The sequence below is a fragment of the Gossypium hirsutum genome, chromosome A04 (genome assembly GCF_007990345.1).
Source record: "Gossypium hirsutum isolate 1008001.06 chromosome A04, Gossypium_hirsutum_v2.1, whole genome shotgun sequence".
Classification (NCBI taxonomy): Eukaryota; Viridiplantae; Streptophyta; class Magnoliopsida; order Malvales; family Malvaceae; genus Gossypium; species Gossypium hirsutum.
Window position 1 is genome coordinate 50,351,938 of NC_053427.1, and position 23,629 is coordinate 50,375,566.

Consider the following 23,629-nt stretch of genomic DNA (forward strand, 5'->3'; position numbering starts at 1 on the left):
AAAAAAATATTGACTTTTTATTTATTTTGGGATGATTTAATAAAAAATATAAATTTAAAGACTAAAAAATGTGAAAAATTAAATAAAAGGGGAAATAAATTATTAAGTAAAGTAAAAATGATTAATTTTGTTCATTAAAAGATTGTGAAAGCTTATTGTTGTAGTTAGCATATTGGGGATCATTATAAGTAGAATTGTAATAGAGTTTTTTTTTTCCTAATGCAATAAATGAATCCCAAGACTACCCCTATAGGTAGGTGTAATTTATGAAGTGAGTTTGACCCTATTTGAGTAGATATAATTGGAGAGAATAGAGAGAGATGGGTAGGAAAAAAAAGGTGGGTTTGATTAGGGTGTGGGAAAACCACCATTTTAATTTCCAAAAGATTTTTATGGGTCGAAAAAGGAAAATGATTATTAGCAAAGCAAGAAGTGAAACTAGGGAGGAAATAATAAAAGGGTAGGAAAAATAATTAGAGAAAGAAAAGAAAAAAAGAGAAAAAATTGATTATGAAAAAGGAGGAAGAGCTGATGATGGTTGGGAACCAATCCAATACATCATTGCGAATCTTGGGACGGCCTGCTTATCCCACCCATCATTGACCCACTTCAACCTCATCACTCTCCTTCCTTTGCATTTGCAATGCTATTATTGGCTTTCTATTTTTCTTACAAAAATAAAATTTGAAAGAAAATGAAATGTAGTCTAGTAAACAACGATATTTAAAGAGATATTGTGACATGACGCCATATATCCCATAATAAAAAGGCATAAATGATAAAAACATTAAAGCCTCGCCCCCTAACCGGCCGCCTTCTAAGCTTACACATGCATGATTGTTGTGTCAGACGAGTGAGTCCCTGCCACCCCCTTCCCCCCTTCCCTCTCTATATTAACCCCACCTCCCTTCTTCTTTGTCCCTCACTTCACTCTTTTTTTTTTTTTTAACTGCTACTGCTACTTGTTAAAAAAACCAGAATTTTTTAGCTTTCCTCGCCCAACCCAACCCAACCCAACCCAACCCAACGTTCCCCTCCCTTCCCTTCAAAAGGTACATCATGGCCATTGTTTTGCAATCCATAACTTTTTGTTCCATGTCTAACCGCACATCTTACCTATGATGCTTTTGTGTCTAACTATTGGGATTCTCCTCTCTTTTGTGAATTCCCTATGTTGGAATTTTCTTCCTACTTGTCTTCTTTTTCAATGTCTTTCTCCTGCTGTACAAACTACATGAGGGGCTGCTCTGTTTTTCTCTATAAACCCTACAAAAACATGAAAATGAAGAGGAACTATCCTAGATATTTTAATGTTTTCTTTATTCAACTTTATAGTTATGGACAAACATGTGTTTCTTACAAATTACTTTTTTTTATTTATTGAATCATGTTTAATGTCATGGTCTTATGCATACATAACGACTTATGCGTGTTTACTAAGTAACATTTTTAAAGTCTTGTATTCAAAAATTATTATAACAATACCCTCTCCATATGCAGTGCAATGATTTTCATGAAGCAATAAAGAATGCTAGGAGAGGTACCCTTTTATGCGTATATATATTGATACTATTTCTTTCTTGGTTTATTTTGGTTTCAGGGGCATTACAGGTAGTATTAAAAGAGAGTTAATTTTGATAGTCATGGAAAGACTGAACTCAAATCTGTACCTGCAGAACTGTTACATAATGAAAGAGAATGAGAGGTTGAGGAAGAAAGCACAGCTTCTGAACCAAGAGAATCAAGCGCTGTTATCTGAGCTGAAACAGAAACTCTCCAAGGCTAACAACAACAATTCCAAGGGAAAAAATTCAGCAACTAGTGCCGTTCCTGACCTAAACCTTGGCTCAACTTCTAACCCAAATCCTAGCCAACCCTGATTCCCCAACATAGACATTATGATCCAATGTACACCCCCCCCCCCGGCCCTTGGCCTCCCTTTTTTTCTTTTTCTGTAAAACCATAGCTAAACGGTGGTAGAAGGCTAGATTTAGCTTCATTTCAGCTAAATATAGGGTCGTTGTAGTATCTTTTTCCATCTTTCTCAGTATCTTCTTTTATGGGGGATGATCTGGATTTACGAACAACGAAGGATGTATGAGTCTATCTGCTAGGAATTAATATAATATTATCACATTTCTAGTCTGATTTTGGATAAATTTGCTCTCCATTTGTGTAGATGGATTACTGAAATGGACAAAAAAACTCCATGTTTCATAATCACCAGCATACATTACAATTAGAAATATCTCTAGCTCAACTCTTTTCCCTAGGGTAGATTTTACCTTACTAGTACAGTTACATGCATATGTTATATACGGCTGAAAATGCACAAGGTCCAATAGCAGACCTAATTTGGAACCAACAAGTACTTCCATCTTTAACAACAGTACTAATGATACACAATTGGGTTTCAAGTGTCCGCAATGTATGTTTAGTTTTCCAACAGTAGACAAAAGCTTGCACGTTTGCTTGTTGTGAAAGAAACTAAGTTGTGCTATATGCAAAAAGGAATGATCAGAAAAGAAATGGGTGGCTTTTGAAACTCTGGTTATACAAGCTAATGTCAAACAAAAAAGATTGATGAAGAGAAAGTCAATGGAAGTCTATTAAGCTTGAAACAAGTGGTAACCCACAAGTCAAGTTATTGACATGACACAGTCCCTTGGGTGATGATGGTTGACCATGAACCAAAATCTTTTGGTATAATAAAGAAAAGGGTAAAATAGATAAACATGTCTTATCAAACTCAAATATGTGTGTGTATGAAGCCCAGGCAATGGCCCTTTGGCTTTCAAAATCAGTGGCCACCAAACCCTGTCACCAGCTCAGCTAGTGAATTTGGAAACTAAAAGGAGGACAAAAGAATATGATGACCCGAATCTCCTTAGAAGACCCAGTAAAGGATTGGCTGACAACAGTCATTCAGTGCTCATTCGAGAACCCCCCCCCCAAGATCCACAATCAATTAACATGTTTTGGAAATAAAAAGAAAATCTTTGGGTAAGTCATCAAATCTTGAAAGATGACCCATTTGTTTGCTTTGCGATTAAACAGAAGAAAATTTGGAACTCACAAATCACAATGGAAACTGGAAGGGTATTCCTCCAATCCCAAGAAAAACAATGGAAGAAGAACAATTGAAGACACCAATCCGACCCATGGGTGATACGAGTAGCTCAGTCCAATTCAAAGGCCATAATAGAGATGGGCCTTTCTAAGTACTCAAGCGAATCAATGACAACGCCTATCAAATAGATTTGCTCGGTGAGTATAATATAAGTTCTACTTTTAATTTTGCTGATTTATCTCCTTTTGATGTTTCAGATTCGATGACGAATCTTTTTGAGGAAGAGGGGAATGATGTGAGTCTCAAGGCCCAAAATAAGGCTCACGAACGTGTTGGGCTCAAATTTTCTCATGGCCCAATAACGAGGCCGAAGTCCAAGCAAAATTGAATGGGACTATCCAAGACTTTGTTACCAAAGCCCTAGATGCGCACACGACCAAAAAAGAAAATCAAGATTCAATTTCTTGTTTTCAAGAAAATCAAGAAATTGAGTCTTGGTCCAATTTTGCTATTTTGGGCAATTTTAAGAATTAAGAAAATCAAGATTTCAAATGTTGGAAATCTTGGTCCAAGAAACCGAAACTTGCAGCCAAGGCACATCAGATTTCATGTGCGGCTTGAACGAGCCAATTTCAAAAGCAAACAGATCACAAGACCAAGTTTTTAAAAAAATGACCCATTAAGATGCCTACAAGCCCATCCTGAAGTTTGGAAAGTAATTTAATTAAATATCAGGCCAACTTATCAAAGTGGCCCAAGGTTAAGTTATCAAAGTGGCCCAAATTGTAAAATATTTAAACTATAGGTCTAATTTTATTTTAATAGGTGGATCATCATGTAAGAATCCAGTCAAGCAGCCCATTTAATTCATTTGGCTGAATTCTCATTAAAAGTCCACACTTAGAATTATTATTTTTTACTTGATGAGTTGTCATATTAGTTATTCCATTAGGGTTAGAAAAACTTACTTTCGAGGCTTATAAGTGGCATGGACATTCACCTTTATACGCACAAAATTGATTTATGTTTTTTTGAGTTAATAATAATTCTCTTTGAGTTTTTCTTCAAGAATTGCTCTTGAGTTTTTTTAGAAGCTGTTTTAATAATCTTTCAGGTTGTGAGAATCATCTTCAACCTTTTTCTTGCCAAAATCATTAAGGAGTTGTGGATTCTTAATGTTCCCAAGGCTTCTTAGGACGTCATCTTCTCTTTTTTATCCTTAATTTATCATTTCTTGCTTATTTAAGTTAGTTCTTGCTGTTTTGGCTTACTGATATTATTGGTTTTCATTCTAGGTTAAAGTTGCTTCAAGAACTACATTCTCCTATCCTGTTCCATCAAGAAACACAACAAATTTAGGAGTTTTAATCTTTTTTTGTTGTTTCAAACATTCTTGCACAAAACAATTTGCTTTTGTCTTTAAAATCACTTCTAACAAATCTGTTTGTGTTTTGTTTTTCTAGATCTGGTTTGTGTGTTTTCTTAAGGTCCAAGGACGGTTTCTTTCCATCCAAGAAACCCTAATTCATTCTTTTTTGGACTCTTTACCAGCTAGTTCATCTTTATTTTGTTTTAGTTTCGTTTAACTCTCATTTGTGACAACTAATCTATTTTCGTTGTTTCTTGTTTCAGTTGACATTCGTCTAAAGATCTAGGATAAATTCGTGACGTTGACAAACTTTACGATTCGCTTCAGTATTCATCCACATCATTCTTTATCAATAGGACTCAACTTTTGGGAAAATAGTAAGTTCAAAATAATCATAAGGTGAAGTAAAACGGAAAAGCAAATGGGATCTCTTCTTATTTGCCAAACATATTATATTCCTCGTACCTTGTTGAAGAAACAAGCAAATCAGAAGATTAGTAGCTTTTTTATTCCCAAAATATCTGCTAAGGAAGAAAATCAATCATTCTGGGATTTACACATATTTTAGATAGAAAAAGAAAATTGCTCTATACATTTTAGATAGAAATACTCACCACTACAACAACTTTATTATTTATTATCTCTAAACTATCTTAGATATTATATTGCAACATAACTAGAATGCAACAAAAAACCACGGTAAAGGAACCTGATCTATACACTAATGTGCAATTGTTTTATATATTGTGAAAATTTTAAGGGGAAAAATGTATGATTAGTACTTAAATTTGTCCACTTCTTTTAGATAGGTGTTTTATGTTTTTTTTTGTCCTAGGTAAGTGTTAAAATCTTTTTTCCATAAACTAAATCGTACTTTTTTGTAAAGCCATTAAGTTTAAGATAGTTGACAGAATAAGATTATGACACATGTCATTAATGATATCATGATGATTAATATATTTTTAAAAACTATATAAAATAAAATATATTTTTTATTTTATATTAAAAATAAAATTTATATTTTTAAAAACTATTTTATTTTTCTTTTTCCCTTTTCCTGGTTTTCCTTTCTTCTTCCCAACTTCCTCTTCTTCTTTTATTTTTTCTTCTTCCTTCAAATGAACACTAGTCGCCATAGTTTAAAGTTTTTGGTTGCACCAGAGTTTTGAACACAATCAAAGTGTGGGTTAATAGGTGGCGATGGCAACGAAAGTCGAATATGGTGTTAGAGAGGTTTTGTTGTGAACATTTGAATATAATAAAAGTCGATTTTTTGGTTGTTTGGCGTTGGGATTTCGAACACAGTCGCATTGGACTTCTGTCGACTATCGATGTCGGAATGAGGTGGAATAGGTGGCAATGAAAGGCGAATGGGAAGAGGCTCACATTAGAATTGACGCCTCTAATGGACGATTTAGATAGATGAGACTTAGAAGAGACTGTCGTGTGGGAATTTAATACATTTGTGTCAAGTAGGAAGATCAAGAGGAGATCTATATACCTAAGTAAGACCAAGAAGAAAGCTTAGGTGGCATCTTTTAGTTTAGGATGAGACTGAGAGGAGATTTTTAGCTAAAAGTGACAAACAATATAATTAGCATACATTTATTAGCTTAATTAGTAATTAACAAATCATTCGACCATCATTTCGATCCGTTTGCATTGTTTCTAGTAAGGAGGAAGAAAGTTAGTTTGATATTTTTATTTGTTAATTTAGAATTTAGCTTTAATATACTTTCATATTTGGTTTGCACTACTAATTTCCTACTCAACTAGATTAGTAATTGCTTAGCTTGGAATTAAATTAACAATCCATTGGGTTCGATACTTGGAATACTCTGAGTGTTCCATTGTAACGTTTATAAATATTACAACTGACATGTCACTCTTGCAGTAAAAACGACTTCTAATTCTTTCTATTTCATGTTAATTCTTTGCTCAGTGTTTGTACACCGACATGCGATCAAGTAGCTCACAAACTTAATCAAATTTATTCTTTATAATATTCTATTAATTTTACCTTTAATATATATACATAGATAAAAAAGAAAAAAAACTCCAAGGTATGTTTGGTTCACAAGAATGAAATAAAGATGTAATAGATATTATGTAGTTCAGTTGATTGCAATGTAGTAGGCAAGTAATAGTATTACATTGTTTGGTTGATAAAAAAATTGTGAATGAATATTTGTGGAATAGGTTTAAAATGACAAACTTATCCTTGAATTTTATTTATTGTATTTTAATTTAATTATAATATATATTATAAAAATAAATATTATTTAATAAAATAAAAAAATTATATAGTTAAAAATAAATTTTAGATTTTTATTTATTTATATAATAATATTTATTTTTATCAAACTCTGTACTTAAAAGACATTAAATTATATTCAAACATGATTATTTGTCATAGGTTTTCCCCCTCTACCTCTACTTCACGAGTCAAACCTGCGTCTTGCCAACATTAGACGTTGTTTCCCACTATCACCGGCTCAATGTTGGCCCAAAATTTACCAACTGAGATATTCTATTTTTTGATATGTTATTTTTGTTTCTATTATCTTCCATTGCCCCCAAGTTTTGAAGTCTGAAAGTCCACCGAAAATACTCAAATTCATTACCATATTTTGTGGCTAAACAAACGTGGATCATCAAGGTAAAAAACAAAGTTTGTAAAAAAAGGAAGAATATAGATGAAGTTTTGTTGGTCATCAATTTCAATTCCACCAAAACTGGTGAATAAGGAATTCAAGTCTTGATATAACCGAGATTCATCTTTCTAAACTAAATTCAAGGTGTTTTTAAATTATCTTATTTTTAATTTGCGGATTGTGTTGCTGCAAAATTTGCATGAACTCTTTTTTGTTGCAATCCCAATATTTTTATTGAATTGGGTTGTAATCAGCTATTACCAACAACCAAACCACTGAATATGGCTTGAATGGCACCGACATTCTGTAAGTATTTGCCCCTTACACCTAGCTGCTGCTTTCTGTATCCACTTCAATCTTACCTTGCACCTCCACCCATCAATGCCTTGTAATTTTTTAGGTTTTAATCTCGAATACAGGGGTTGCTTCAGTTTGGTGTTGCATTGTTGTAAAATCAATAGTTATAGTATTTTGTGTTTTTTTTTTTTGAATGTATAAACAGTTCTACATGTATTTGTAAAAAATATCTAACCAATGTCAGTCTAATATTCATAGTTGTCATAAAGGATTCAATTATTTATACAGAACTAAGTTCTTCACAGAATTATTTTTACTAATACTACTTTGTGGAAGTTTATCAAAATAAAACCTTAAAAGGAAATAAATATAATAAATACCGATTATTAAAATTAGTAAAAAGATAGAGAAAAAAGAGTCAGATTAGATAGTAGCTAATTGGTCAGTTTTTTTTTTAATGTTATTTAATGGGTTTAAAATATTAAATTAAAGAAATAAATTAAATAAACTAATTGAATTGAAAAACAGAGAAAAATCAAATACTTTTTGCACACCCTGGTCAAATCAAAGGGGTGAACTGAAAATATATATCCAACAATAAAGAATAATTTAATACTTTTTAATGTCAATATAATCTAGATTATTTCTTAAAGTTGGTCATCATTAATAGTTGATTTTTCATTCAATCAAAGTCATCAGTTGAAAGTGCTGAGCTATCCTTCATATTATTTTCATTAATTAATATTAACATTGTGAATTTAAAATGATATATAAAACCGTGGCAAGGGAAATAAAAAATATAATAAAACTTTGAGAAATTAAAAAAAATTCCAAGATCCATCTCAGAAATTTAAAAAAAAAAATTATTATTTAAATATGAAATCAATAAATAAATTTAATCAAATCAAACCTAAGTTTAGAAAATGTTACTTATCAAACTCGAGCTTTCAAGAAGCTAATATATATCTTCTTATATATTTAAATTTTCTGTACTATAACCTAAATCACCTTTTCAACTCTGAGTCTAACAACTTCAACGCCAAAATAAAATAAATTTCAACCAAAACAAAGATAAGGAGAGAAAAAAGGTGAGCAAAATACTTGAGTCGAGATCAGGATCTAATGTAAAACCAAAAAGATTTTACAACAATTGGACGGGCAAAGTCAAAAAACCATCCTGAAAGATTACAACAGGATTTGATCATGAAATGGTTCAAAAATACACATGCTTCCAATCCCTAACTACACTCGTTTCATCGTTTGTTTATACTATTACTATTCCATCTAGTCAATGCTCCGATTTGGCAAACAACCCATGTCAGACCAAAAAGTCCTTCCCCTTTGGACCGTCATTACTATTTGTTCCATGAACAATATCCTTGCCAACATCTGCAATTATTGGTACTCTCATTGTAGAGGTCCGGCCATGTTATAGGAAACAAAAGCCACACAAATGATACCATTCCAGCTACGAATGCGATGCTAACTAGCCCTATCAATATAATGGACCAAAAAGGTAAGCAATTTGTCCAGGCATACATACTAGTACACTGAGAAAGCAAAATTATAAAGGGACCCAAGTAATAGAAACTCTAATCCGTACCTTTCCTATGTACAAACAGCACCGGCAATCCCATATAATTGCAAAATGCATGGGCAACTAAAGGAGCGACAATGTTTCCTGCAAAGAATTAATATACGTAGAATCAATGAGGCAGAATGATAAAGTGTAATGAGACAATAAACTGACCCATAGCAAAAACACCTGTATTGTTCTAGATCTGTATAACAAAATATCACAATAATAAGAACAATAACAATAAAATTTCCCTTTTATCTGCTTCTAGGTTATTTTCTACCTAGGGTCAATACTACAGCAACTGCATCCATATTTCACCATTTTTTATCTATTCCTAATTTACAGAAAGCTGAAATGAGTAAACGAAAAAGAAATCTCTTTCCAACACAAAAGCAAACCAGAAATGGAGTGGGACCAATATGTACTTAGGAAAAAGATCACAAAAAAGGCAATAACATTTATCAGCAAATTGACCACCAACCTGTTCGAATGAAGAGAAATGAAGCGTATGAACCGAAGATCACAGTGTAGCCAAGCTGGAGACCTGAGAACCACATCACAAGAAACAACAATGTATTAGCATCTAAAAGACATAAAACAACATTCTTGCTCCTAAAACAAGGTTCAAAAGCTTCAAGCCAACCAAAGTTTCTACCTAAAAGACAAAAGCAATCAACCCACTCTACACTTATATTATATAAATATATATATTGTCTTTCCTCTTAAAATAACATTCCAACCATCACATTCAAGCAGGAAAATCTAGTTTGTACCTACAACCAAGGAGGCTTTAAGCAAGCTATAGTTATGTCGGCTGTAGATCTCCATCATATGGTTCAAATGTGCTGCAAGACATTGACAAAACAGAGTTGAAACAGTTTATATGCCATTCAACTCAATATGCAATGTGGCAGAAATAGAAAGCATTATGGTTAAGAAATGCAATAAATGCACAAGCACATAATTGAGCAACACCTGCAAATATCAACAAGAACATGCAAAATAGGATAATAAGATTTTAAAAATGGATCATTTCGTGCCAACCTTATCCTTTTTAACTTATTTATACTGTGGTAAAAGTTAAAAAAACAGATTGTTGCACCGATACATACCACTATATATGCAATGAAAGCATGTCTAAGCTATTACAAATACTTAACACCCAAAGGAAAAAAGATAATAAATCCTCTCATGAATGATCGAACTGTGTTAAACAAAAAAAGACTCACCTAAACTGAAGAAAGTAGGGCAGAGAAAAATGACATTGTATGCTTTAAATCCCCCACAAAGAAGTAAAGGAATCATACATGCTCTAAACACCAACTCCTCCGTCACTGGTGCCTGTTCATTAAAGTACTATTAAGGAATGAAGACTGAAGAAACAGGGAACAATTTCGAAAATTTCCTTCTAATTTTCAATTATTGCTGTTCTCCTAAGAAGGATTGTTAAACATTGAACAATAAGCAGGACATGTAACACAATATTCAATCCATTTGCAAGACTACTTTCTAGAATAAGCAAGCACAATGCAACCTTTTCAACAATAAAATATTGCAAACACACCCTATTTATAGACCTTACAATTATTTGCATTCACTCAAAAGATGAAGAAATTTAAGTGGTAAGCATACTAACCACAATAAAATTCCTCCAGAATAAAACATTGGAAGTTACTGAAGACATCTGGACCGGGAGGCTAAGAAGGGTACTTTTTATACAACCTAACAGTGGCTCTCCCTCTTGATGTCTATGCTCCTTCCACTTATTTACCAATAACATGGACTTGAATATCAAAGATCCAGCATACATAAGAGAAGTCAAGAAAAGAGGAAAGACGATTGCTTGCCACTGTTTCACACATAAAATTGCATTTCAAGAACTGATTTTGAACCAGCAGATCATAAACATAAATAATAAATCCATAACAAAAATGTAGGAAATATACTCCATAAGTATGATTCTTACAAAATGATCCGATCGAATGCCATAAACCCCAAACGAGTAAGATGCCTCCCCACCTGTTATCTACGCATAATCGAACATTGTTAGAATAATAAAAAAAAGGAACAAACGTGTTTTGGATATAAAAACAAATAATAGCACTTCTGTAAAACGCAAAATGGATGATTTTACATTCACATGAAAATGTTAAATGGCTTTAGTTCAATGCATGTTAACAATTCAATATTTCGCTCATCTCTAATTATATATGAGTTCACTTTTTAGCTCAATGAATTAAGTTTCCACTTACTTCACAGAATGACAGAAATCTCAACTTAGTTCATAATTATATAATAATAAATGAGTGAAATAAAAATGAGAGACAAAGGAAAGAGGTATACCGGAAGGACGAAAGCGCAGAAAATAACGGACGCGACGGAGCAAACGGCGGCGCAAATGAACCGTCGGATCATGAAATTCTCGTAGGATTGGGGAGGCGGGAGGCGGAGGATCAGAGTGGGAGCGTAAAGAATAGAAACATAAAACAGTGTCATAGCGATGCAAGCAATCACCGCTACTAGCTTCGATAACCTACCTTCGCTCTCTTCCATGTCTGGATTCGAAGAGGCGGCAGCCAGGATCGCCGGAGAGAGGAAGAGAAGGTGGGAAAGAAAAGCCGGTTCCGGTTCAATATCTTCTCCGTTTGATACCCTTTCAGTGAGAAGGGGCTTCGGGTTTTGACTTGGGGCGGTTCTTGTTTGAGGGTTTTTGGGTCACTTCAAAGCCTCAAAGTAAATTTGGGCCGAAAAGAACCCCTCATTAACACTTTCACCATGTTTGGTTGGGTGTATTGGCTAATCGGTGGGCCCCACCTAATCTCCCTCTAATCTGCCGTTTGGTTCAATGTATTGCTAATCCCCCTCTAATCCGTTACTTTCCTAATCCCCGAAATTCTCTGTTTTGTAATCCCTGCCTCCTCCTCAGTTTACACCCGTTTTACAGCCTTAGCCCTAATTTGCCCTCCCAACTAGAAATCCACCTCCAGCCTCTCCCTCCCAACATCAAACAGAACCTGCGAGCGAAGTCACCTCCAGCCTCTCCCTCCTCAAAACACGCTTTTAAGTTTCTCTCTTCCGCCACCGTCTTCTTCATCATCTTCCCCTCTTTCTTTATTTTTTTTAATTTCAACACCTAACATACATGTTTCATTTCGCAGAAGCCATCTTTATCTGTTTCTCATGTGACTCTGAAGCCTCATTCTTTCCTTCAACGTACCCAAGGTAAAGTTTTCTCAACTTCTTCTCAATCATTTATTTCCATCTACTTGCCTTTCTGTTTTAATTCTTCATGACTTTGGAATTTCTTGCATAAATTTCTATGAAGACAATACTGCTGATGTTTTGGAATTTAAGTTGAAGGAGCTCTCAGCCGTCCATTCGAAATCCCCTTCCGTTCATCAATTCTCTGTCGCCTTCACCAAGACACTGACCCCTCTCTTTCAAATTCTAAAGTGAACCGCCACCGTGCAATGTGTTGTATGCTTTGTTTCAGCAAGGTCCTGGCCCGAGATCCCAACGACACTTCCGCTAGTAATGAGTTATTGGAGGAATTTTTGAAGTTCCTTTTGGTTGGGGCTACTGCAGCTAATAAAACCGCATGATTAGAGCTTGCCAAATCATTTCCGAGATAAGCTCTTTTAAATTCTGGCTTCATTTTTTAAAATCTGTTTTAGCGTTTTGATTTTTAGGAATTATAGTTTGTGCTATATTGTTTGTATTTCGTTTAATGAGTTCCTAATACTTTCGTTTAATGGATTTTAAGCAGCATATTGTTTGTATTTCGATTTCATTATTGGAGCAGTTTTATCAACTGTTCCCACTATCGGTAGGCAACTTGGTTTTAGATATGGTTGATTTACATGATTGAGGCTTTCTCCTTTTGATGGTTTTCTGTTTTGTTTGTCCACGGAGGAGCTATTATTTGAACAAAGTGGTCGTGTGAAATTTAGAACAGAATCTACGTTGTTGATTCCTTGGACCGAGAGAGGATTCGCCAAGCTAAACAGGAATTTCAGGTTGTAAATTTAGAACAAGCACAAACTTGTTAGCCAATATGGTTGTACATAGTCTCTTTTTAGTTCTTAATAATTTTTTTCCAGGCCATAATCAATGATCCATTTATGAGCAATGCTATCATCTTGGTGTTCGCCAACAAACAGGACTTGGTATGATTCAGTTAGCTGTTTGAGACCCGTCTTTTTTTCTGTGTATAGCAAAATGCATGCAATATTTGCTTGAACTACTGAGAACACATGCATTTTTTTAGTTGCTGGAAGTACCAATGTCAAGGATAATTTAGTTTCGAAAAATAGGTTCTGCTGTTGTTTGCATAGTTTTGAAGAATGTGTCTGAATAGAATGTAATCTTAGCTCCAAGGCCCTTAGATTGACATGTTTCGCCTTGTTCTGCTCCCTTAGATTGACATGTTTCGCCTTGTTCTGCTTCTTGAAGAAGGCCTGATTTTCATCATTGTATGAATATTGTAATTCCCTTAAATCGATCATGTAAGGCATAATAATGGATAAAGCATATGAAGTTGCAGTATGGGTGCTTTGCTTCCCTGAACTAGACATTACTAAATTTTGCCTTCTTTTATCATTTTTTTTCATGTTGTTTTTAGCTTTGAAGATTAATTAGCTAAGAATTTGAAACACTAAAATGATATTTAAATAGATTTGGAAAATTTTATAAAAATTACTGATCTGTTTGTCTTCCGCAAAACCTAGAGTTTTTTTTAATTTGTTTTCCATATAATGTTTTATGGTTTTATAGTCGAACATCTGATTTTTCCCTTTTCAACGGAGGGGAAACTTTAGGTGCAGTACAAGTTCAATAGGAGTGCAATCCCAACTTGGTATACTTTCACAACTTGGTATCCATATATTCCACTTGAGAATAGGTACTCATTATTTATCCATTTTCCCTTTTTGATCAGATTTAAAGCTAATATTGAAAGGAATCATTTAATTTAATTCATCTATATTATTGCCCAAGTTGAAAAATGAAATATCATTTTTCCTTTCTAAATTAGATGCTAATCACAGACAGCCTGCGAAAGTGAGTTTTTATTGCATAACCTTCATTTTCAATTTTTTATTGCAAATGCTTACATGTTGAGACATGGATTTTATTGTTGTATGTTGAGTTTATATGTAAAAGGTACTGAATGCTAAACAAAATTGGGACTAAGCAATTGATTAAAGAGATATGGACTGAGCTGCCTGTCATGATATAACATAGAAGGCATAAAATAATTGATAGCTGTGAAATGTTCACTTAGGTTATACTTAGGAATCTGAGTTTCAGAAAATGGATTTGAATTTCAATATGGTGTAAGTTGTGTGATAAAGAAACTTGTAAATTTAACATCCATGACTGTTTTTGAAATTTATGGATTGTGGGATGCCCGTATAAGTGATGAATTTGAAATTCCTATGGATCTTTCTTATTTTGATATTCATGTTTTTATATCTTTAAATACATGGTCATAATTTTAATTATTTTATGCATAATGAGTATTACTGAAGATGGATCTTTCTTATTTTGCAATAGTTGCCGGGATGGTACATAGCATGGTTATTACTGAAGATGGAGCATTATTTTATTGGGTTTCCTCAGATCCTCATCTTAGATGCCAACAGGTTCTATTCCATTGTCTTTGTTGATTTTAACTTCCCCTGGAGTGAAGCTTTTATTTACTTCATTTGGATGAATTTGTACAGCTATATTCCCTTTCTGAGAAAACAATCGTAAGCATTTCTGCTGGTAAGTACTGGGCTGCAACTGCTACTGCTATAAATGATGTTTACATGTGGGATGGCAAGAAAAGTATGGATAAACCACCTGTTGCAACTCAGTTACACCGAGTAAAGGGAAAAAAGATCCCTTAAAGAGTTGATTTTGAGAGTTGGTCATGAGAGAATGTAACTTGTAAACAGAACTTATGTAATTCTAATGTAATTCTAATATAGAATGTAAACAATTTTCTTATGTAATTCTAATATAGAATGTAACTTGTTTTAATTTTCTTAATTTAAATTCATTAATTTTTATATTTAGCTTTAAAGTTAAAATTTTAATAGAAATTTTAATTTAATATTTTTTATCCTTAAAAGTATATAGTTTAAAGTTTAAATTTTCTTCAGTTTTCTTCAGTTTACCTTCTGTTGCCCGATTGGAATGGGTCAGAAGATTTCTTTCTCACCATTAAATATCAATGTTCAAACTTTTTGATGTTGTAAAACTTTTGAACATATTGATTATGATGTACAATTTCATTTTCATCTAACTTTTTCTTAGTATAAGTTAATTATGTTTATGCAGAATATAATTTTCAAGTTATATATTTAATAATAATTATGTTAATTTATATTTTACAGTATCATATATTATGATTTGAGTAAATTAATATAAGAATATTAATTATTAAGAATTTCATTAAATTATATATTTTAATTAAAATATATTTAATAATAATTATGTTAATTTATATTTTACAGTATCATATATTATGATTTCAGTAAATTAATATAAGAATATTAATTATTAAGAATTTTATTAAATTATATATTTTAATTAAAATATATTTAATAATAATTATGTTAATTTATATTTTACAGTATCATATATTATGATTTGAGTAAATTAATATAAGAATATTAATTATTAAGAATTTCATTAAATTATATATTTTAATTAAAATATATTTAATAATAATTATGTTAATTTATATTTTACAGTATCATATATTATGATTTCAGTAAATTAATATAAGAATATTAATTATTAAGAATTTTATTAAATTATATATTTTAATTAAAATATATTTAATAATAATTATGTTAATTTATATTTTACAGTATCATATATTATGATTTCAGTAAATTAATATAAGAATATTAATTATTAAGAATTTTATTAAATTATATATTTTAATTAAAATATATTTAATAATAATTATGTTTAAATATGATTAAATTATTTATTATTGATAATAAAAATCTTATTATAATTTAAATAACAATAACAATAATCATTTACCAAAACAAATTATGCTAAGGGTATTCTAGTCATTTTAGTTTTTTCTATTATGCTATTACACCTCTATTCCATTCAACCAAACACAAGATTACTATTACGCCTCTATTCCATTACATTCAACCAAACAGTGGATTAGCTATTACACCTCTAATCCAATACACCTCTAATCCAATACGCCTCTAATCCAATACAGCGAACCAAACGTGCCCTTTATTTCCAGTCAGCTCCCAGGCGAAACCATTCCAAAAAAATTGATTTTCTTTTTTGAATTTTTACTTAATCAAATTGAATTATTAAGTTTTTTTAATTAACTTGAAAAAGTTATTCAAATTTCAAGTTTGAGTCGAGTTAAATTTTAAAATTTAAATAATTCAAATAACATATTAATATAAATGTCTTGTTGCTTCCTTCCAATTTTGAAAATAAAAAAATTAATCTAAATTATATAAAAAATTAAAAATTTTAAAAACATTTATAAGATAATATTTCTGAGACCTAAATAAGTAAATTAATAATTTAACTTTATCATATTAAAATATTTTTTTTCTCTTATTGTATTGAAAAGGTTTTCAAATATATATATTTTCAAATTTATGTGCTCTAACATGAAATTAGTTATATTGTAACAAGATTTTTATTTGACATGTTTAGTTTTTTTTTAATTTAACTTGAACAATTTCACTCGATTTAATTTGACTTGACTCGAATTTCATTTTACTCGACTCGATTAAGAAAAAAATTCAAATCGAGTTAAGATGATAAAATGAGACTTGTCAACTTGATAACTCGATTAACTTGAAATTTTCGCTTGATTCGAACCAACGCTCACCTTTAGCTGCCATGATAATTTTTTGGGTAAATTACTCATACAGTCACCCAAGTTTTAGCGTGCTCTTATTTCAGTCACCCAATTTTGTTTTTGTTAATTTAGTCACTCTCATTAAGTTAATTTCCTATTTTAGTCACTCCACCGTTAAAATGCACTAGTCACTGACCGAATAATGACATGACAAACTTTTGATTGGTATGACAACAAATTTAGCCCTTAACATGCTACACATTCTATTAATTTTGGTCCTAATTATTAAAAAAATTCAACAAATTTAACCTAAATGCTTACACATTCCTTTAGTTTAATTTTTATTTTACACATTCTATCAATTTGGTTCTAATTATAAAAAAAAATTTAGAAAGTGTCGCGTGGCACAACTCAATTAGAATGTGCCATATGGCACTTCAATCCAATAAGAAAGTGCCATGTGGCATCTATATGTAATAAAAATAAAAATAGATTCTAACAAATAAATAAAAATTATAAAAAAATTTAAATAATAAAAATGTAATAAAAATTATAGAAATATATCATGTGACTTTGATTGGTGTTAACCGACCGTTGATTGACTATGATCGATGTTGGCATGTTTAATTTTTTAAAATTTAATTCTAGAAATTTCACTTGATTTGACTCGACTTGAATTTCGTTTCACTCGACTCAATTTGAAAAAACTTCAAATTGAGGTAGGATGTTAAAGTAGGATGAAAAATTGGACTAAATCAAATAAACTTCAAAACTTAGAATTGACGACTCTAGGTGAATATTTAGGTAGATGATACCAAGAGGAGAGCTTATTGAGAACCAATTTGATTGTTTTAGTTCGGTGAGATCGAAAGATAAACCGGACTAAATCGTCTAATTTGATAAAATGGTGACCGAGAGGTAAAATTGAACCAATTAGAAGTTTAAGATTTTTAGTTCCCTAATCCATACACTAATCGTCAACATGGAAGTCAACCAACCACTTGTGTTTATTGAATTTTTAATTGCGTACTTTTCATTATTTTACAATTTTGTCCTTCTTAGCGTTAGATAGTTAAGTAGTGTAGTTACCCCTTGATTATGATTTGTCGTAATATAATACTTAGTGAGTAATTACATAGACTTCCTACTTGCATGCTTGCTTCACATTAATCACATTGTCCCCGAACTCTCTTAGGTTCAATCATTAGAATACTCGAGATGTTCTATTGTAACACTATAAATATTAAAATTGACCTATCATGCTTGTAGTACACTACTAGATTATTGATTCTATTTGTGTTGATTCATAGCCTCGGGGCACGAACGTCGGGGCGCGATCAATGCCTATTTACAATATGATAGTCCTAAGGGATTTAAACTCTATACATTCTTATCCTTTAGGAATTATAATAATTACCTTGGTAACTCTAGTTTTACTAGAGTGTTTCATTAGGCTACCAATGCTTCAAGTAGATGGGTTTCTCCATTTGTTCCACGAATCAGGCTAGTACAAGTGGGTCCAATAAGCCTCATTTAATCAATTGACCTCCATAGGACATTCTGTGCGTATTCGTCACAGGCTTAGATTTGTGACCCATGACTCTAGCACAGTGCAAGCATTTATGTTAAAAATTAATGTGTATGTTATGAAATTCAAATATAATTTTCTTATCATTAGATTAAGTTACTATTTCGATAGTTTTTGTATCTGCTTAACTTATAAATAGGTGAATGTACTCAAGAGGTCCCTTTATTATAGGGATCTGATCAAATTAGCCCTTCTACTATTAAACGGATCTATTTAGTCTATGTACTATTAAAAAAATTAAAAAAAAGACCAAATTGGAGTAGAGTTAACATTTGCTGTTTAAAAAGTATCATTTACTGTTTAACAGAGTTAATATTTTTTTTAAAAGTTTTTATGATTTTGTAAATGAAATCTTTTGTTTGGAATTAAACTACAATTGGAAAAAAAATTCAAAATATTTTATATACAATAAATGTAATACAATAAATGTAAACTTTATTACGTTTTGAATTTATGATAATATATATAAAGACTAAATTGATACATTTAATAATAGAAAGACTAATTTGATCCAATTCGCTTTAACCCTTATAAATATTTCTATGTTATAGACAAAATTATTAATTGAAAGATAATTAGTGGTTAAGTTAAGTAGAATATGGAGTTAAATTTTAGTTAAGTTGAAAATAATTTTGTAATTGACGGTGGATTCCGACAAGACAGTATTATTAGCTCCCAAAATGAGATAACAATGCAAAGAGAATTTGTACCATGTTGCCAAGATCAAAACCAATATTCTTTTTGTTTCGTAATCATTGAACTATAAGATATTGGTTAGTATTGCTCTTGCAAAATTTTGGAGTCTACAACTAACAGTATTTTATATTTTAGAGATTGAGGGCTTTGTATATATATAGATATATAAGTTTACATATAATATAAGATTATTTTTTTAATAAAATTATCAAAATATAAGATTACGGTATTATTATATTATTTATAAGATTACTTAGTATATTATTTTTTTTTTGGTTTATTTTATTAAAATGTAAGAATTTTGTTAGATAAAATTACTTAAAAACACATTTTACTAAATTATAATAAAAAAATTATTTACAAAAATTGAAACTTGTAGTATTTTATTTTACTAATAAATGAGTGTAGATATCAAGTAAATTAATTTTTGGATTTTTTTTCAAATAAATAAACTAAAACTAAGGGGGGATATAATAAATAGTTAAGGCTTTACTTTTGATTAAAGTGAGAAAAAAGAAGAAGAAAAGGAATATATATACACTAAAACATGTTATTTGGTATAGTTTAAGGAAAATTTTGACCTAAATCTTAAAAATGGTATATTTGTTATAAACCTAATGTTTTGAACGGAGTGTAATAGATAAAATTAGTTTAGATTCTCGTGCGATTTTTATAATTGAAAAAAAAAAGTAATGATATATGTGCAATCTTGCATTTATATAAAAGTTGTTGATTTTGTTCAACAAAAATATAAAATATAAAAATATATTGAAAACAAAATAAATCTAAATACATCGATATTGTGCACAATAAATATAAATATTTTAAAATTAACTATAGAAACATGTAGAGCATGTACTATTAATATTAATTGTGTTATTTGTATTATTTATAATTATAAAAAAAAATTATAATTAAAATTTGAAATTAGCATAATAAATTATTAGTTGAAGAATATATCAAAGAAATAGAAAATTTTTAATAAGGAAAATCATTAGTGGTAATGGAATATTAACTAATCTTAAATTATCTCGAAAATAATAAAGACTTTTGACTCTTTTTATTTAAAAATAAATTAATAATAAAATATTAATGTTAAAGTTGTTATCATATACCTATTTAACGCCGTGTTATCTCATCTCCTACTCTTAATATTTTATTTTAAAAAGCATTAGTGTTAATGTTGGAAGTGATATTTTAATGGAATTGAACTGTGTAATTATCTTTAAAATGCCATAATTAATAAAAATGTAGATTCGGGAAACGGTAAGGATGAAACTTGGCGTGTGATGAATGCAGCAGCTGAATGACTGAAACTGAGTAGAGAGTGGGACACAAGTTTTTGCTCCTACTAATGGAAAATTCACTATAATTTTCATTTAGCCAAATTTGGAACTTGCTCCGGATTTGTTTATAACTTTGAAATGACCTTGCTTTATGACTTATGTACCACTCACTGAGTCACTTATGGTGGAGTCCCCTTTATGCCTTCTCTTCTAAAAGAATATCTCTAAATATGGTAAAACTTCCTTTCAAAAATTTGCATCTCTAAACTTTGGGAAAGGTTCTATGATATTAATCATTAAAGAAAAACAAACAATTAACAATTTCTTAGGATCTATGAAAGAAAAAAAAAAAAAGACTAGTTGAGTTTCAAGCACAAGGGGGGGCTTCCAAATATTCCAAAACTCGTACATCCTTTTTTGATGTTCAAGTTGCATAGTAAAGAAAACTTGAAAACATTGTTTATAATTCATTTCTTGGACCAAGTGGATTCATAAATTTTTGGAGAGTTGAAACTGTAATTTTACCAAAAGCATATTTAATATTTTGGGTCCCGATGAAAATCATGTTAAATGTTATAAAAGAACCTAGAACAAACAGCCAAGAACCAATTCCAGGGTCCCCCAACTGAGAAATAATCACACACATATATATATATAACACTAAAACAATATGATATTGAATATAGCAAAAGCCAAAGGAGTTTCCACTCATTTCTTCCTTTTATGAATTCCCATTTATTACAAAAGTTTATAGTACTCTTCAACATCTATATCTAGAGAAGTAACAGTCTTTCCATTTAATACACTATAAAAAGGGTTTCTCTTCTTACTTACATTACATCCTTCCTTCTATAGAATCATATATAACAATCTTTCTCTTCTTTTCATTCAGTGTCATCAAGAATGGGAGAACCTCTCATTGTTGGGGGAGTAGTTGGGGATGTTCTTGATTCTTTCAATCCTAGCATTAAAATGTCAGTCACTTTCAATAACAAGCAAGTCTTTAATGGACATGAGTTTTACCCTTCATCTGTTGCCACCAAACCTAGGGTTGAGATTCAAGGTGGTGATTTAAGAACTTTCTTCACTCTGGTAAGTGGTTCTGCCTCACCTTCTTCTTCTTCATCACCTCTTTCCTCTTTTTCCATTTTTATAATCCCAAGTTGTTTCACACCTTGCTCTTCTATTTTTGTTGCAGGTCATGACCGACCCTGATGTCCCTGGACCTAGTGATCCTTATTTAAGGGAACACCTTCACTGGTATACAAAACCCTACTCTTACCAATACATATATATATATACGTGTGTGTGTATTCTAGGGTTAATCACCCTTCAACCCTACATTCAAACAGCAAATTACTTGCATAAATATTTTATGTGATCCCTGTCAATTTCAAAATTCTTATATCCTCATATATATGTTTAGATATGTGCCGGATAGAATATTTTAAGAAAGGAGAGTAAGATAGATATGTTAATAGAGCAGTTCAGTCCATCATGCATGCCCATGAAAGAGTTCACTGTTGGGATACAGTCTAGAGAGGGTTACCAAAGTGGCTCTAAATCCGGTACTTTTTCCCACTTGCTTCCGTGTAGCTGTGTGGGGGACCCAAACAACTAGTGCTTGAAAAGCAGATTGCTTCAATATATTAATAGTTAAAATAACAACCAGTCGTAAACTTATTGTCATGTCACGTCTTTAATCTAATCGATTACTAATTAAGAGTTGGGACAAAACCAAAGTTCATAACTTCTTCAACTCTGCAATAATCAAGTCTGCATGCGTTGATAAGATATTAATAGAGATCTTAGTTATTTGGAAAGCAACAAATAATAGATAAAACTAGAAAATAAGAGCTTGCACATGCCAAAAAAGAAAAGAAAAAGAGCTGACAGTTTCATTTGATTTTGACCATTTAACAGGATTGTGACAGACATCCCAGGCACAACAGATGCCACATTTGGTAGGTTTGCCCTTCTAATTAATTACCTGTTGGACAATTTTAAAGAAAGATATAACAAAAAGTAGTAACCTTTTTAACTTTTTGGTCTGTGGGGCATTTTATCAAACAGGAAGGGAAGTTGTGAACTACGAGATCCCAAGGCCAGATATAGGAATCCACAGGTTTGTTTTCGTTCTTTTCAAGCAGAAACGTCGACAGGTAATCAGGTCACCTTCTTCGAGAGATAACTTCAACACCCGAGATTTCGCTGCTGAGAACGATCTTGACCTCCCTGTTGCCGCTGTTTATTTCAATGCACGAAGAGAAACTGCTGCAAGGAGACGCTAATTAAACCTTCAAAACTCAAGGAAGAACGTTCCATTTGGATTGGGAAAAAAAACTGGGTTTTTATGTAAACTGTGTGGTTATTCTAAAAAATGTAGTCTTGCAGTACCACTAGTCTAAATAATTTACTGCAGAGAACTTCTTGAGACTCTACCATGGCTTACTGGGGTGTTCAAACTTATAAGCTCTTTTTTTTTTTTTTTGGTAGTGTAACTTGCTATGTGTTGCACTTGGAAGACTTTTTTTTTTTTTTTTCAGTTTGTTGAGTAATATTTTTTTTTGTATTGTATTAAGCGAATAGCAGGAGATATTTATACATGTTCATATTGCTACTATTATAGTTCACAATAGAACTCATTATTTTGTCTCGGTCTTGGGGTTGATGGTACTGACATTCTCTGTCTCTGGTACTGACATTCCCTAGGCATTCCTTGGCTTATTGGACGTGTGTCTTCGGAGAACGCAGTCCTTTCTAATCTAGGGACTGACTCCTCCAGCGAGCCTTGTACTTACTAGTCACGAGCAGCGATCCATTGCAGGGCTTGCGATCCCTTCTGAGGACATAGCTTGCGACCTCATTCCTACTAGGCTTACGCGAGCTTTCCTCGCGAGCTATCTTTGCGAACATCTAGCATTTTAGAAGGCCTCCTCGTGAATTATGCCTGTAAGTGAGTATTCTTCTTCCGGGTCGGGTTTATCCGAGTCGGAGCTCCAAATCTTATTGGGTCATCTGGGCTGGTGGTTCCCAAATCCTAACAATCCAATCCCCCCTAATAGGCCTAAGGGACGTTATAATGTGGCGAGCCTTATGTCCATTTTAAACGCAAATTGCTAGGTACGTCGTAGGCTGTGGTGCATGATAGTTGCCTTGCCACGTGTGAATCCAGATATTGGGTGCGCACATCTGATCGTTGAAAGATGAATCATTTCTTCTTGTTCACATATGGGTCGTTGGTCTATTT

The 23,629-nt window shown here is 31.7% G+C and overlaps 3 protein-coding genes and 1 long non-coding RNA gene across 9 annotated transcripts; 3 read left to right on the top strand and 1 right to left on the bottom strand.

The window, feature by feature from the left end:
* Positions 1–924: 924 nt before the first annotated feature.
* LOC121228137 (uncharacterized) lies at positions 925–2,159 on the top strand. Its single transcript, XR_005925605.1, has 2 exons — positions 925–1,052; positions 1,601–2,159. It is a non-coding gene; the product is annotated as an uncharacterized lncRNA (long non-coding RNA).
* Positions 2,160–8,479: 6,320 nt separating this feature from the next.
* LOC107948290 (CAAX prenyl protease 2) lies at positions 8,480–11,694 on the bottom strand. 2 transcript variants are annotated; one of them, XM_016882784.2, is made up of 8 exons: positions 11,313–11,694; positions 10,936–10,995; positions 10,606–10,818; positions 10,199–10,310; positions 9,743–9,814; positions 9,451–9,513; positions 8,994–9,071; positions 8,480–8,882 (listed from the first exon to the last, which is right to left on the bottom strand). In XM_016882784.2, the coding sequence occupies exons 1-8, from the start codon at positions 11,520–11,522 to the stop codon at positions 8,746–8,748; spliced, it is 945 nt and encodes a 314-aa protein (XP_016738273.1). In that variant the 5' UTR covers positions 11,523–11,694; the 3' UTR covers positions 8,480–8,745. The 2 variants fall into 2 exon arrangements, with proteins under 2 accessions (XP_016738273.1, XP_016738274.1); XM_016882785.2 differs by lacking the exon at positions 10,606–10,818.
* A 76-nt stretch (positions 11,695–11,770) lies between these two features.
* Positions 11,771–14,993, top strand: LOC107948291 (uncharacterized). Of its 5 annotated transcripts, none has more exons than XM_016882787.2 (7): positions 11,830–12,191; positions 12,295–12,597; positions 12,878–12,985; positions 13,070–13,135; positions 13,787–13,869; positions 14,523–14,611; positions 14,693–14,993. In XM_016882787.2, exons 4-7 carry the CDS (start codon positions 13,098–13,100, stop codon positions 14,858–14,860), a joined length of 378 nt encoding a protein of 125 aa, XP_016738276.1. In that variant the 5' UTR covers positions 11,830–12,191; positions 12,295–12,597; positions 12,878–12,985; positions 13,070–13,097; the 3' UTR covers positions 14,861–14,993. The 5 variants fall into 5 exon arrangements, 4 of the variants coding, with proteins under 4 accessions (XP_016738277.1, XP_016738275.1, XP_016738276.1 ...); XM_041111307.1 differs by having other exon boundaries at positions 12,324–12,597; XM_016882788.2 differs by having other exon boundaries at positions 11,771–12,191; positions 12,324–12,985.
* Positions 14,994–21,205: 6,212 nt separating this feature from the next.
* LOC107949264 (CEN-like protein 2) lies at positions 21,206–22,864 on the top strand. The gene is made up of 4 exons (XM_016883993.2): positions 21,206–21,471; positions 21,578–21,639; positions 22,303–22,343; positions 22,453–22,864. The coding sequence occupies exons 1-4, from the start codon at positions 21,283–21,285 to the stop codon at positions 22,668–22,670; spliced, it is 510 nt and encodes a 169-aa protein (XP_016739482.1). The 5' UTR covers positions 21,206–21,282; the 3' UTR covers positions 22,671–22,864.
* The last annotated feature ends 765 nt before the right edge of the window (positions 22,865–23,629 follow it).

Coding starts and splice junctions, on each gene's coding strand:
- LOC107948290 (XM_016882784.2), bottom strand. CDS start 11,522: ATGGAAGAGAGCGAAGGTAGGTTATCGAAGCTAGTAGCGGTGATTGCT. Junction 9,514..9,742: donor TAAAGCCTCCTTGGTTGTAG/GTACAAACTAGA, acceptor TGTGGTTCTCAG/GTCTCCAGCTTGGCTACACT. Junction 8,883..8,993: donor GCTGTTTGTACATAGGAAAG/GTACGGATTAGA, acceptor TTATATTGATAG/GGCTAGTTAGCATCGCATTC.
- LOC107949264 (XM_016883993.2), top strand. CDS start 21,283: ATGGGAGAACCTCTCATTGTTGGGGGAGTAGTTGGGGATGTTCTTGAT. Junction 21,640..22,302: donor TTAAGGGAACACCTTCACTG/GTATACAAAACC, acceptor ACCATTTAACAG/GATTGTGACAGACATCCCAG. Junction 22,344..22,452: donor CACAACAGATGCCACATTTG/GTAGGTTTGCCC, acceptor TTTATCAAACAG/GAAGGGAAGTTGTGAACTAC.
- LOC107948291 (XM_016882788.2), top strand. CDS start 13,098: ATGCTATCATCTTGGTGTTCGCCAACAAACAGGACTTG. Junction 13,136..13,786: donor TCGCCAACAAACAGGACTTG/GTATGATTCAGT, acceptor GGGAAACTTTAG/GTGCAGTACAAGTTCAATAG. Junction 13,870..14,522: donor TATATTCCACTTGAGAATAG/GTACTCATTATT, acceptor ATTTTGCAATAG/TTGCCGGGATGGTACATAGC.